The sequence below is a fragment of the Phodopus roborovskii genome, unplaced genomic scaffold, assembly GCF_943737965.1.
Source record: "Phodopus roborovskii unplaced genomic scaffold, PHOROB, whole genome shotgun sequence".
NCBI lineage: Eukaryota > Metazoa > Chordata > Mammalia > Rodentia > Cricetidae > Phodopus > Phodopus roborovskii.
Window position 1 is genome coordinate 2,742,798 of NW_026126436.1, and position 16,049 is coordinate 2,758,846.

General features: G+C 42.6%; 2 protein-coding genes across 2 annotated transcripts in view; both read left to right on the top strand.

Annotated features, from left to right (window-relative positions):
* Bach2 (BTB domain and CNC homolog 2) overlaps positions 1-16,049 on the top strand; it is a 341,417-nt gene that overhangs the window by 112,008 nt on the left and 213,360 nt on the right. The gene's annotated exons all lie outside the window — the stretch shown is intronic.
* On the top strand, positions 8,455-9,473 carry LOC127224466 (microtubule-associated protein RP/EB family member 1-like). Its single transcript, XM_051187488.1, has one exon. It carries the CDS (start codon positions 8,530-8,532, stop codon positions 9,334-9,336), a length of 807 nt encoding a protein of 268 aa, XP_051043445.1. The 5' UTR covers positions 8,455-8,529; the 3' UTR covers positions 9,337-9,473.

Below are 16,049 nucleotides of genomic sequence, written 5' to 3' on the forward strand. Positions count from 1 at the left end.
ATTCTTTTTCATATTTGAAGTCTTTTCTTTCTGTAAACATCGGTGTTTTCCTTTGGTACTGAGTCTTTCTAATATTTGCAACCTTTGAGAAGCCAAATCTAATTTATTGTGCCTCATTCTTACTCAGGGTAGCTAGCTTCTTTTATTTTGTATGAATTTTGTTGTTGCTTTGGTGTGTGTGTGTGTGTGTGTGTGTGTGTGTGTGTTTCTTAAAAAGAGTGAGTGTGAGGTTGAATTTCTAAGTGTACTTTTTCCTCCCCCTTTCTTCATCACTTGGCTTAGTTTATGGTCCAAGGCAGATTTTTAATTTAATTTAATTTTTGCTTACCCACTGTAGAGTTTACCTTCAGAAGTATTGGCTTTGGGTCTCATACCCTGTATATAGACATTACACTACTTTTAGTGCCCAGCCTCCTTATCTACCCAATGCCCAGCAGTCACTAGGCCCTGATGCCTTGCCTCATGGTTAACATAAACCTGTGTTCTAGCTTTTAGTGCTTTCTTACTGTTTAGCAGTACCTTGTAATACATTCACTCTGTCATTTTTTGGTGCTCTTTGTAAATTTACCTCATTCTGACACTCAGAAATACCAAGTGAATGAGCTAGATCCTTCTTATTGTAATGTTTTCCTTCAGGACGTTGCCTCTAAGGGAGCACTCAGACCCATAACTGGAAGCCTACATTGTGAGGCACTTCGAGAAGTGCAGCTTCACCACTCAGAAAGTTTCTGATTTTAGAGCATTTGGGATCTGGGGTTTCTTCAGTTAGGAATACTTCAATGTCCAAGATGACACAGACATCCCCAAATTTGAAAAGCTCCAAAATCTGACACAGTTCTACTCTCAGGCATTTAAATTGGTTTTCACTAGTCTTTTTATTTACCTTTAGAAGACTTTGTCTTCTTTTAGATCAACTGAAGTAGTGTTTTTTAAAAACCCCACAAAACCTTTAAGGGCTGGAGAGATGCTCAGAAGTTAAGAGCACCTGTTCATCTAAAGGACCAGGGTTTGATTCCCAATACCCACATGGCAGCTCACAACCATCTATAGCTTTAGATCCCAAGAGATCTGATACCCTTTTCTGACCTCCAGTGTGTGCAGACATACATCCAGGCAAAGTACCTATACACATAAAATAAAACATAAGTGAATAGCTGAAACCTTTTAAGAATAAGTCACCCATGCACTTGCTTTTCAAGAAATGCTGATTGAGTCCCTTGTCTTTTTGTGTTGGGAAGAAAGAAATCACTGGTTAATGATACCTACGCTTGTTGAGCTTACCTCTAGTTGGGGGAAATAGACAGTTAGCAAGATAAAGTGTAGTGTATGTATGTCAGAAGTAATGAGTGTAGTTGGTAACAGTTGAACACTGGCAGTGGGTCTCAACCTTCCTAATACTTTATTTGACCCTTTAATACCACCTCATGTTGTTGTGACACTCCAGCCATAAAAGTATTTCATTGCTACTTCATAACTGATTTTGCTGCTGTTATAAATCATAATATAAATATCTGATATGCAAGATATTTGATATATGATTCCTGTGGAGGTCATGTCACACAGGTTGAGAACCACTGGCTTACAGGAAGATTGGGAGTTACTATTTTTATATTTTAAAGAACATCTCTAAGAGATTTTGGAGTTCTGCTTATATTAAGTCTCATCCAAACTGTCCTGTAAACATTGTATCACTACACCATAATTAATTCTAATGTGAAGTAGAGATTAATGTGTCCATTTGTAGAAGTTAATAGATTGTAACAATGAGTGTTTTATAGAGATCTTTAGGCATCTCTACTTAAAAGGTAATAAGGCACCAAGAAGATTGCTAAGTGGGTAGAGAGTTTGCCACACAAGCATGAAAACCTATGTTCAACTTCCCAGAACTCATGTAAAATTCAGTCTGTGTCTATAACCTACCCCCAAGGGTGTAGAGACAGGCAGATCCTTGAAGTTCTTTGGCCAGCCTAGTCAAATTGATAAGCTCTAGGTTCAGTTAAAGACCCTGTCTCAGCAATAAGGTAAAAAGAGATTGAGAAAAGATACTTAATAGATATGAACTTCAAATACACACACACACACACACACACACACACACGTACACACATATAAATGAAATAAAATGCTGATGGCAATAAAATTCCACCTATATGGTAACAAAACCAGAGGTTCCTCGTGTTTAAAATCTAGTGATGAATAGGAAAATAACTCATTTCTCTACATGAAGCCTCACAAGCCCAAAGACAAACAAAATATTCACCAACCACTAAATACTCTAAGGAACTAATTGTCTGTTATACCCGACTCACTAGATGGGTTCTGAAAGTCCCCACTGGTGAAGATATAATAGGCTATTCATTCCTTTAGTACAAAACTGACAAACAGGTCAAAAGTAAGCAAAGGAGAACAAAGAGAGGAGCGAGTCCTTTACAGGCAGCGGCAGGGGACACTGGGGTGACAAGCAGCAGGCTCCATTTCTAAAAGAGCACCGTTAACCTGGCGGCCACAGCCCTGAAGACCAATAGCAAAGGACCATTTATAGCCCAGTTCCCACGAGGGCACGACTGTGCTCTGCATGGCACATCAGCTAAGGGACAGAGAGTTTATTGTTGAACAGTGGTACCGGCTACCCACTGGAAGTAGGGCGAATGTCTGGGTTAGTGACACAAGTGACTTCATTGATCTGACCTTGTAAGTATCATACAAGATTCTGAGGAGGAAGAATCATTGAAGGTTATTCGTGACTTTCTATGTTTTTGCTATTTTAGTTATGAAAGCATTATCCAAGACATTTCCGTTTTTAATGTTTATACTGAGATTTAGCTTCAGGGAGCAAAACTTTGTCCTGTGAGGACAAAGGACTCTGAGATACCTCGCTCACTGCAGTGGATTCTAATTGTAAAGCTAACAGCTGCTTGTTTGGAAAAGGTTCAGAAACTCTTTGTTATTAAAGCACCAATAATCTGAAAGAAAGCAGCTGTTAGCATTTTTGTTATTTATCTGTGTTTTCCCAACCGGTATGTCAGGGTGCTCTGGGAGGGACAACGTGCTAAAGTCTGAGCGCCACTCTCGGGTTGGCATCATGGGGAATGCCTGCACAGCATTGTGCCAGTGGTAGTTGGAAGCAGGTTATACGTTACACCATGCCACATTGCTTTTGATGACCTCATCTCACTGCTAAAGCGAGTTTTGCAAGTTGCTTGTTGAACAGAAAGTGAGGGTGGTAGGAGTTAAGCTGACGGCACAGTCTGAGGTTCTGCAATACTAACAGATGTAGAGATGCTCCATTAATAAATTATTACAAGCTGATTTGTGAAGGAAATAAAAATAGTACTTCTTACTGTGTGTGTTTTTCCAACAGTGACTAAGACATTAGTACATATTATGTTCTTGTTTGGATTCAAACTATGTAACAAACAGATAGCACTAGTAAGTATTTGTATTTGTCTGAGACAAAATATTCACTGGCTCTCTACGACCTTCAAGTACTATTTGGGAACCTGTAGTACATGTCCCACCCCATGAACACCCAATTCAGTTTTGAATTTATTGTTTTCTTTCATTTAATGTATTATGAAAGTCTGTGTGTGATGGTAGTGTATATTATTATTTAAACTTTGTAATAAGTGGTTTTCTTTTATTTGAATTTCCATATTTTTAAGCCAGTCCTTTAAGGACATGGATTTGTCACAGCTTCCCTTTCATTAGCGGTCTGGTCAGACCCTTAGCACAGCCTGCTTGTTTACATAGCCAGAAGTTTCTTAGCTACACTCCTGGAAAGTGGTTCCCAGGACTAAAGAATAGGAACTTTGCAAGACAGGGGATAAGAGTGACAAGCTGCTCCTTATAAGAAATTATATCGATTTCTTTTCATTGACAGCACATGTCAATGACCTCAGCAAAAAGAAGAAATGCACTGGGAATCCAGTGGTGGGTGTTCCTCTGTTCCAGCCATGGGGTAGATCCAACACCAGTGAGAAAGCTGGCTAAGTCTGTGCTGGCCAGAAGTGGCTGGAAGGCCCCACTGCAGAAACTGCAGCAGAAGCTCGGGGTTGCTGAGAGCACCATTTGAGAGATTTCCACAAAGACGAAAGCCATTGCTAGGAGACTTGCTCAGCTTTTGGCTCACTACAGGCTTTTCAAACCATGATCCTCCTCAATAGGTTATGTTGTGGAGAAGAGGGATGTGGCTATTTGGTATAAGTGCCTGCCTTGCATGCACAAAGCTCTTCATTTGACAACATTGTCAAATAAACCAGGTGTGGTGGAACATGCCTATCATCAGAGGCAGGGGGATCAGAAGGCCAAGGTCTGGGCCTGAGGAGGGGGCTTAGCTCTATGTTGCTAGTCACCTAGGTAAAATGAGGGCTGAGTTCAAGCCTCCAGTACTCTTTTTAAAAAGCTGGGCATGATAGCATGAGTCTGTAACCCCAGTGTCAGGTCAGAGAAAGGTAGATCCCTGGAGCATACTGTCAAGCCAGTTAGCTAACTCAGTGAGCAGCAGGTTCAGTGAAACGCAATCTGTAAAACAATAAAATAAAAGGTAAAGTAGCAGAAGAAGACCCCTGACACTATTAAACTCTGGTCTACACAGAGAGACAAATACAGACAGTCACACACCCACAGAGACAGACAGATAGACACAACAGACACACACAAAAAGAGAGAAACATGAAGAGACACATACAGAAAGACAGACACATACCCACAAAGACAGATAGACAGACACAGAGGCACACATGTATACACAGAGAGACACACAGAGACATATACATACAGAGACACAGACATATACACATACACAGAGAGACAGACACATACAACAGAGACACAAAGGCACACATGTATATACAGAGAGACATACACACAGATACATACATACAGCAGAGACACAAAGGCACATACATATATACAGAGAGAGAGAGCCACACTCAAAGACAACAAAAGAGGAAATATCCAAGGTCATTTTCAAGGCCACCTGGGATACAGGAGACCATGCCTACACACACACACACACACACACACACACACACACTCACTCACTCACTTCACCCTGTACTGCAGTTTCATTTTACCTCCCTGAGGATGAGACAAATGACTAAGACAGGAGCTGACGTCAGGGATGCTTTTGGAAGGACAAACTTTAGGATGAAGATCAAGCATTTCTTTCCTCTGTGGTCCACAGCATCTGTTTCCACCTCTGACCGAGTATGCATCTCTTTAAATATTTAATTGACTCATTCACTTCAGCTGGCATTTTCAATTCTGTTCTCAAGAAAGAAATGTGTTGTGTTTTAGACTCTGAACATGGAAGTTATGTGTATATCTTGGGAACATTTCCATTTAAAGAAAACTATGGAGCCTTTTAATCCTTTAGGAGAATAAGCCATTTTGTATGGCTGTGTCTCTGGAATGTCCTAAACGCATAAGCTTTTGCTGGTATAGATATTGCCCCTCCTTTAAAAAAAAAGATGAATATCCATACTTTTCCAGTTTATTTAAGATGCTTATAAACAAAGCTGGCAAGATTGCTCAGTGGGTAGAGTACTTGCCTGGCAGGCATGAGGACTGGAGGTAGTTCCCCAGCTCTGTGTGAATGCTGGCAATCTTGGCAGCTCAGTTTAATCCTAGACACAAGGGGATCCCTGAAGTGAACTAGCTTGCTTGGGTAGCCCGATCTTCAAGCTCTGGATTTGAGTGAGAAACCCTGCTTCATCATATAAGGTGCCCATCGATAGACAAGAGTACTGATATCAGCCTCTGGGCTCAGCATGTATCTACATACATGCTTGTACAGTTGGACCTACACATGTACCCCCACACATGCAAGTGTGCACACACACACATACCAAAAATACAACACTTTTATAAGCTTTCCTTTTAAAATTTTGCTCTAAAAGTGAGTTTCCAGCTGATATTGGAAAGGTGAGTGGACTCCTTCAGAGGCCCAGTTGACTCTAAATTGAAATGAAAATTAATGGCATACGATAAAAAGCAGGATGATCCTCTGTAAAGTTGGAAATCTCAGAAATTATGGTATCAATCGATCATCACTTCATCAGCCTCCCCTGGTTTTCTGCACACAGAGAGTACTGGTCCCATCTATATCAGAAGGGAAGCAAAGGGCCATGGTGGCCTGTTTATCATGGAGCTGCCACAGAACAGGCCTCGTCCTTTTTTGTAGAGGGAGAATGTTGGAGCTGTGGAAATCTTAATGTGACAATCCTGCCAAAAAAATCCTTGGGTATTCCCATGGAGAATTCTGCCTAAGTCTGGTGTTTGCAGATATCTTCTTTGAGAAGTTGACTGTATAGGTAGAGGAAGGTGGGTTTCTGTATCTGCGACTTGTACAACTTTCTAGGGCTTAGGAGAATATGGAGGTTGTATTAGTTTTTGTTATTTGATTAGCATAATTTTCTCTGTTATGTTTAAAAATCCAGGTCTCCTATCAGAACACTAGATGTATTTAGATTTCCTAGGTATGTGTCAGTGACTGGCTGCAATTGTGACATGGTCAGAGCAGGACTTCCATGACAAAGGAATGGGTGGCACCTTAGATATGTGGCTGGTTCCTTTGCCTGGGGTTGTGAGCACAGAAAACCATGGTTGTTTTGGCTGTCTCTTCCTTAGGAAATAAAAATTCCTATGCATGCAAAGATCTCTGATCTCTGTTTTTATGTTTTTTGTTCTTTGAGGTAAGTAGGAACTTGTTTTCTTTTAATCCCCACAATTATCCTCAGACCTTCATCCAGTTAACACATGTGATATATAAGAACATTATAACTTAAGTAATTTCAGCCCAGACAGTCATGCAGTCAGTCAGCCAATGCTTCAAGAGCTCTGCCAGCTTATAAACATTTACAGGGCTTTAGAGATGAACAAAACATGTGTAGCCAACTACCTGTAAGAGCTTTAGAAGCCTGCAAGGAAGCCCAGATCTGAAAATCAGCAAAGCACTTCAGTGGAATGTTAGCAGGTGCCAGGAGCAGTCTTCAGCCTGGGGCATAGAGGAGCTGCCTGAAGAGCTGCTGGGTCTCAGAAGTGCACTGGGTAGCGGGGCACTGCTAGCCAGAAAGTCCACACAGGATCTGCCTTTTGCCAGATGTACCATTCATTCTGACACATCATTCCATTTGGAACTGTTACCCGGGGTGGTTGGTGCCATTGCTGAGTACACAGTGCTTTCACCAGGCTCCAGGGTGTTTGTCATGTCTGTGCCTGGGATGGGGGTCCACTGCCTGCTCTCTACTGTGGGCAGTGCTGGGAGCTGAGATGCTGAACACTCCAGCCACTCCCTCAGCACACTTACAATCAGGCCAACTGAGAGTGCTCAGTCTACCATACCTGGACTTAACATAAATTTGTTTCTTTGACAATTTCATTCACTTCTATAATAAATTTTAGTCATTTTAACCCCAGTCTTCTCTCTCATTTTTTATTTCCTTCTTCTGGGGATAGAACCCTTCTCAGCAAGCCTTCCCCCTGCTTCTTTTCTAATTTCATGGTGTGTGTGTGGGGGGATTGTTTGTTTGTTTTTGTTTTGTGTGTGTGTGTTTTTTGTTTTTGGGGTGTGTGTGTGTGTGTGTGTGTGTGTGTGTTGAGCCAGCCTTTGTATGACTTGTTTTCAATGACTTCTTTAGCTATTCCCAGTCATGACACTTTGCATGCTCAAAAACTCAGCTAGGCACATGTGAGCATTATTGTTTGTATTTACTAAAAATAAATTTAGACATTATTTATACTTGATTCTGGGAAAATCATGGATGGTGATGCCAGCTTTCTCATTTGTAAGATGTGGTTAAAAGTGGGTCTAATTTACCTAAAGGATTAAATATGTAGTGAGCTAGCCACACTAGTCAGCCATAGATGTCAGGCAGCGGTGGCACACACCTTTAATCTTAGCACTAGGGAGGTAGAAACAGGAATGATATAGCTGGGCATCTGGAGAGAGATATAAGGTAGGAGGAGACAGGGACTCAGTCTGGGGAGTCCTAGGGACAGGATTGCCCATTCTGTTTGAGGATTTGATGAGGGTAAGAACTAGTGGCTGATCTTTCAGCATTTACCTCTATATCTGACTCAGGTTTATTATTATTAAAACCAATTGGAATTTGAGCTACAGTGAAGTGCTTGTGTCTTGTTAGGAATACTAACATTGTGTTATAGTCATTGATAGGACTTGCCAATCACTGTGACTGGTCACTGGCAATATATCTACAAAAGGATAAAATTTTTGTAACACCAACACCTTAGGTATCTTTTCTTTGCTTAATCTAAACTTTCATTGCAGTAGCTTTGAGGGTGCAGTCCTTCGAAAAAATACCTATTGTATTCACCAAGTTTGGATCATCCTATTGTAAAAGGTCTATGTGATAGTTTGGCCTGTTCTGATAAAAGTGCTAGAGCAAAAATTATTTTTTTTAAGGGCCAATAAGAATGTCAGGTCAAGGTCCGATGGTTTGAACGAGACGAAGACGGAACCGGAGCCGGGCGCGCGGTCAGTGGACGCGGGTTCCCCGAGAGCCGAAGATGGCAGTGAATGGTTACTCGACGTCAGTCACCAGTGATAACCTAAGTCGACATGACATGCTGGCTTGGATCAATGAATCTCTGCAGCTGAATCTGACAAAGATAGAACAGTTGTGTTCAGGGGCTGCATACTGTCAGTTCATGGACATGCTCTTCCCTGGCTCCATTGCTTTGAAGAAAGTGAAATTCCAGGCTAAGCTAGAACATGAATATATCCAGAACTTCAAATTATTGCAAGCAGGATTCAAGAGGATGGGTGTTGACAAAATAATTCCTGTGGATAAATTAGTAAAAGGAAAATTTCAGGACAATTTTGAGTTCGTTCAGTGGTTCAAGAAGTTTTTTGATGCAAATTATGATGGAAAAGAGTATGACCCTGTAGCTGCCAGACAAGGTCAAGAAACTGCAGTGGCTCCTTCTCTTGTCGCTCCAGCTCTGAGTAAACCGAAGAAACCTCTCAGCTCCGGCAGTGCAGCTCCGCAGAGACCAATTGCAACACAGAGAACTACTGCAGCTCCTAAGGCTGGCCCAGGGATGGTGCGGAAGAACCCTGGTATGGGCAACGGGGACGACGAAGCAGCTGAATTGATGCAGCAGGTCAAAGTATTGAAACTTACTGTTGAAGACTTGGAGAAAGAGAGAGACTTCTACTTTGGAAAGCTAAGGAACATTGAATTGATTTGCCAGGAGAACGAAGGGGAAAATGACCCTGTACTGCAAAGGATTGTAGATATTCTTTATGCCACAGATGAAGGCTTTGTGATACCTGATGAAGGGGGCCCACAGGAGGAACAAGAAGAGTATTAAGCAGCCTGGACCAGCAGAGCAACATTCGAATTCTTCACTCCAAATCATGTGCTTAACTGTTAAATACGCCCTTTTATTATTCTTAGAGGATTCACTGGTTTCTTTTCATAAGCAAAAAGTACCTCTTCTTCAAAGTGCACTTTGCAGAAGTCTCTTTCCGATGAGTTTGAGTTAGGAGCTGTTGCCTTGTAGCAGAGCAGTATTAACATCTAGTTGGTTCACCAGGGGAACAGAGAGGCCAACCATGGGGCTCTTCACGTGGATGCTGGTCACACTGACTGATGGAGAAGGGGGTTTTGTAATACACTGAGGTGACAACCTCAGAGAAATGTAAAGACTGAATTGAATTTTAAGCTAATGTGAAATTCTGGCAGAGAACGTTTTAATAAATGCCTTAAGAGTATTAAAAAAAAAAGAATGTCAGGTCAAGATGGCAGTTCCCTTGCTGTCTGTATAGGGACAGCTGTCGTTTGTCTCTGGAGAAAGTGCAGATCTGAGGTCTGACCAAACATGAATGCCACACAGAAGTTTCCAATAAAGAGGCCACATTTGTCTTAGGCATACTGAGACTCTGTTTTTTTTAAAAGTCTGCACTACAATTCCCATTTAGTTTATTTTTGGCTTGAGTCTGCTTTGCTAGTAAAAATATAACTATTTTTGTAATACTGCTCCTAGTATTTCTATCTACAGTTGAGAAGGACTCACAGAAAACAGTCCAAGGTTGTAACTGCATCTGCACGAAGTGTGCATATCTTTGCAGAACTGCCCACCCCACCACCACACTCATACACAAAGGGGCTCATCCCCTCTTGCTTGTGTACAGTAAGCCATTGGCATCGTTAGTCTCTGTGTTGGTCCAGTGTGTGTGCATTGATTGTTCTTTGTCAATTGTCTGCGGTCTCATGTGCATACATAGGCACTGCATAAGTGTCTGTATCAAGGGTCCGCTTAAGAGACAATGGACTGCTCTTTTTAGGAGTTGTATATTTCTATAACAACCCCCTTTCTAACGTTAAATATTATCCACATATATGTTGCAGAAACTGAAAACAATCTTATGTTTAATTTAGAGAATCTTTACGTTTTGAAGAAGCAGTAGCTGGCCAGCACATGCCATGAACCAAGATACTTTGAAAAAAAAAAAAAAAAAAAAAATGATTCCTTCTGTGCTTGATGCCAGAGACTAGCGTTCCATTTAGCTCACCTTTTACTGTCAGTTTTTTATGCTGCTCAAGATAAAAGACCCAAACATATTCACACTTTCCTAAAACTGTAAATGATCAGTGTGTTTTCCCTTCCTGTCCCTGGGCTGCCTCCTGTGTTGATTTTAAACAGTAAAATGCTGCTGGCTCACCCAGTTAAATTTGCTTTCATTATCCACTTCTATTTTTCTCCATATGACTACAAAACCCATGACTCTCAGCAAGCCAGTTACTACAGTAGAGAAATGGGACATGCACCTATTTTGAAGAGAGGACAGTCTCCATAATCAGGGCTTTTTAATAGCTGGGATTTGGGAAGAAACATGGATTTCCTTCCTGAGTAATAAAGACAATGGGCACTTCCTAATCCTCTAGGGTAACTCAAGCTAAGTCTGTGTGATCTTGAAGTCTCTGTACACTAAGGATTTTTTTTGCTTTGCTTTAGTTGTGTACTATTTTATCTTACAGTGCCTTGTTTTCTTGTTTTTAATATCCTTATAGGCATTTTTATCCTTTCTGTTTCTTTCTGAAAGCCAGATTCAGTGTTCTTAGGACACTGCTCTTTGTGCATGTGTAGTTGCCCTGAGGCTTGTTTGTTTACTGTTTTGCAGACCTGATTTGCCATGGCTCGTATCCTGTATTTTGCTAGACTGCATTCTTGATTTCCCAGTAGGGAAAGTGCTCTCTGCCTTTTCGCTGGGTAATTAGTTATCTCATTTCAAAAGGGAAGTTTCTGAGATGGCTTTGTCACATGTACATGTCTGCTGTGGAGGATGAGAACCCACTTAGTTACTTGTTTATCCACGTGTTAAATGCATAGTTACTCACAATGAAAAGTTTTAAGCATTTGAAGGGCAGGGCACAGCTAATTTGAACATTTATACTCAGCCAGTGAGAGATTATGTGTCAGCTTATTAGTGAGAAAAAAACCAGGATGAGATGACCCTGTTTGGCTCTATAGGCGGTAGCAGTAACTCTGTTCCCAAAGCAGAGTCTCATGTATTTCCAGGGCCTTTGTGGCACATTTCTTTGAAGAGTTTTTAGTTAATCCTCTTGCTGAGTGAGCAGAACCACTCCAGCCACAGAAAGCAGAGACACTAAGGTCCTCATTGTTGTTACCGTCCCAGAGTAGAGAAGAGCAAACACCAGACTCTCCTCCAGAGCTGTGGGGCTGGGGTCATCTCCCTCAGCAGCAGGCTTCTGTGCCTCTCTGTGCCTCATACCTCCATTGCTCCACATTACCCATCCCCAGCCCTGAGATCCCACTCCACCTCTGTCAAAGCCACACCTCCTTTGTATTTTAAATGACTTCCTTTTGCTGCTGTCTCCCAGGGCTACTAGTTTCCCTTCCTACTTCCCACCTCCTCACATGGCCTTCTTTTTTATGGAGTGATTTCAGTGTTGTCACTACAAGTATATGCTGTGAAAAAAAATGAAATGGCCTTTCAATACCTATAATGCACATTGTACAAAATTGCATTAGAACATGTCTATGTCTAAAACTTTATGAGAACAAAGGGTTTGATACTTTAAAATGATATACATACATACATACATACATACATCACACACACGTATGTATGTATTGTATTGTATTGTATTGTATTGTATTGTATTGTATTGTGTGTTCTGGGCTCAGGAGGCTGAGGCAGGAGATTCCGGGTTCAAAGCCTGTCTGGTCCACAGAGTGAGACTCTTCATTTTTCCAGACCCTGTCTCAAGTAAAAATAAAGAGCGCTGGAGATGTAGATCAGTGGTAGAGCACTTACCCAGCATGCATGAGTCAGTTTCCAGTACTGGACGATAAAGGGAAAGGGGACAGATATTCCCATCCAGTCAAGGAGGAGCCTGAGAAACCCACAGAGACTTCCAGGGGAGACAGCAGTTGGGGATGAGCCTGCAGAGTGGGCAGTGTCTCCAGAACAACTGGGAAAAGGCAGGCCTTATAGGAAGATGCTTTTAAAAAGTGGCTCTCTGGAACTGGAAAGAAGATGGCGAGACGGAGCTGAGCATGTGGCAGAGAAGAGTGGAACCAGAGACACAGTGGTGGTGACAGGTATGAGTTTGGCCTCAGCAGATGAAGTAACACACCACTGCAGATTAGGCTGGTCCTCACACTGCTGGGTGGCTGAGGTCACCACTGGCTCACCTTGCCCTGTCACTGCCTGCTAGACTGGTGCTGTCCCTGGGCTGGGGTCACTCATTCTGCTTAGGGAAGAGAGCTTAGGGCCTCTGCAGAGATGAAAAATGGTTCCTTTTCTGGATTAAGCCTCCTTGAAAGACTCCCATGGTTTGTGTTGCCTGCTAGAGGCCATGTTAATGTCCGTGATCCATGCTGCCCATGGAAACCATGTTGATGTCTATCATTGTTCTACTGCTGGAAGCCATGTTGATGTCTGTGGTCCATGATGCTGCCAAAGGTTATGTCAGTGTTCGTGATCCGGGCTGCCATCAGCTGGTATGGTTAAGGAAGCTTCTTTTGCAGTGGTATTGATGACTGCTGCAGACTCATGACTGAGAATAAGAGACATTGAAGGCTTCTGTGACAACCCCTCCCAAAGAAACAGTCCAGACAGGAAGCTATTGGGGAGAGTCCTTAAAACTGTAATAAAGATGCTGAAATGTAGTTATTCACAGTTGATGGCTTCTGGGGAGGGGCGTGCTAGGAGAGGAGGACTCAGTTTTCTTTAAGGAGTTGGCCACTGGGAGTTTGACCATGCTCCAATGGGTATATTTTAGAACAAAATGAACTTTGTGGTGGTGGTGTTGTTTGTGGGAGGGAGGGCAAGGGTTCAAGGTGGACCTGGGAGGAATGGGAAGTGAGTGTGACTTGGGCGCATTGTATGCAATTCCCAAGTAATTAATAAAAATATTATGTTAGGGGGAAGTGGGAAGATGGAGGGGTAGAAATATAAAGTTAATTGTTAGGTTAATTTACTGTGGCAGACTCCCCCAGGACTGGATGTATGGATATGTATGTATGTGTGTATGTGTGAGGGAGGAAGAGAAGGAGGGAAGAAAAGGAGGTTATAGAGGTGTTGCTTGCTCATTTGATTTGGCTCCTGTCTAGCTCACCTCCTGTCTTTTCTCCACTGGGCTTAGGCTGTCCTTCTGCTTGTCCCATGCATGCTCCCTTTCTGTCCACCCCCCTTCTCCAGAAGCCTGAGGGTCCGTCCCTTCCTCCCATCTGAACTGAGTCCCCTGTTTGCTTTCATGACATCACATACCTTTGCAGTCTGATGCTTGTTACCGTCAAGTTTCAATTGTGGGCTAAGTCTTTAACATCTGCCCCACCACTAATCTATAAACTCTTTAGACCAGCAGATACTTGTCTGTTTTTCCAGTGGCCAGTACAGGAGTAGCCACATGGGAGGTTTTCGATGCAAAGCTGTCAAATAGTCTTCTCCATATGTGTCTGGGGCCCCAGGATGGCCACCAGATCCTACCCTACTAGGATAACATGCCCTCTAAGTGACTCTCTGCTCTAGGGCGACTCAGCCTAGCCCTGGTCATTGATCCATGCAGTGAATTTGCAGTTATTCTCAGCAAACTGAGAGGCAAAAGATGTAAAATGACAGTCCTGAGCAGTGCTGTTGAGTTCCTGAATAAGCCAGTCATGGGACTGTTCTGCCTCCTGACACCTCCACTCAGGGAAATAATAAAGCCTCTTGTTTGGTCAGGTCACGTTTTGATTTTTCTCATAATAGCGTTCTCTGATACAGAACATAACAAGTGGATGACAAATGAACAAGTGAACAAACTTTATCTCACTTGGCCAATTTGCAATTCCTCGAGTCCCTGTGTAATTTAGTCCTTACCATGAAGTTGGGCCTAGGCAAACGCTACACTCAGCATTGAGCCCAGCTTATTTCAAGACTTCCCTTCCTTCACTAAATGCCCTGTAACCTGAATTTGAACTCCTATTCTTCACCCCTCACCCTTTGGCTCTGCACTTAGTTCATAACTTCTCGGGGGCAAGTTCCTCTGTGAGGAGTTTGAGAGTCAGTTTCCTGTTTGTGAGCCTCCGAGCTGGTGACAAGTGCAGGCAGCTTTGACAGATCTGTAGGTGTTGCCAGATGTGGTTCTGAGTCACCCCCTCTGCTAGTTAATTCCCCAGAGCTCTTCATCTCCCCAGCCACCATCCTTGTCTTCTTCTCAGCAATGAGAAGATGCCATGCCACTTTTCCTTGTGTGGGGATGAGCTGCTCATGGCCCGCCCACTTCATGCCCCACCTGTCTTTCCAGGCTTTAGGTGGAATGCACTTAGGGGCTTGTCACCCTGTTCCTCCCTCCCTTCCTCCCGCCTTCTCTCCTTTCTTCCTTCCTTTCTTTCTTTTTTTATTTCTCTCCCTTCTTCCTTTCTGCTACTAGTATGGGATAGCCATTGTGCAGGAGAACTAATTTGTTTCTGAGCATTTTCTATGTGAAGGACTTCGGGGTCTGAACTCCTGTCTGTTGTTTTCTTTAGATAAACCTCAAGGCTCAGTATAACACAGCATAACCTGAGACATGCAAGACCTTAAATAAGTACCACATGAAACATGAAGACTTTAACCTTCTCTCCTACTCACTTGATTTCCCAGCCCTTTGGCAACAAGAAGTAGACAGCCACCTGCTTTTGTACAATGCTCCTTTGGCAATAAAACATGGGGGTAGGTAGGTTACCCACTGTAAGAGTGTGACTGTGACCATGCCATGTGGAACAAACACTAAATTTGTAATGTAAAAATTAGTGTTCTTAAACGGAAGTAGAAACCATCCATCTGGCCCACCTAGACTCTCTGAGACCCAGCATTCAATCCTTGCTGCCCTGAAAGGTGGATAGGACCTAACATAGACACAGTAAAAGTGCTCTATACACCTGGGAAGTGCCAGACAGAAGTGTGGGTGTTAGAAGGCACCAAGCAAGTACCTTCTCACACTACCCTGAGCCCTCCTTGGTGTCCCACACCTCTGAGGATGGTCATTGATTGGCCCCACATATACTAGGATGTGTTCCTCTATATCTTAATACTGTTAATAGAAATATTTCCTTCCATGACCTCCAAATTGTCACTTAAAGAAAAAAAAACTGTGTTTGTTTCTATCCAGTCAGGGAACTTCACTGGAGTCTGGTAAAAAGAGCTTTACACAATATTGACATCTCATTCACCTCTTGTTCTTATTTTGTCAGGCAGCACATTGTATATGAGCATGATTCTACATTCCAAATACATATCAAATACATCTGTGAGTAGAACAAACCTCATGGAGCTTATACTCAGTTGGGGAGAAAGAAGCAAGATGCATGCAAATGACAGTGTGTTAGAACCTGACCATTGCTGTGAAGAGAGGACAACAAACAGCATGAGGAGGCGACCAATGTGGAGATGAGCAGGGGTTGAGTTTGCACTCAGGTAGCCAGCACACGCCTCCTGGGTTTCCTGGCTCATCACTGTCAATTTTACAGAATGCTGGGATGGCTTCTGTATTGCAGACATGAATCTGATGACATGAAGGGAGATCCTCTAG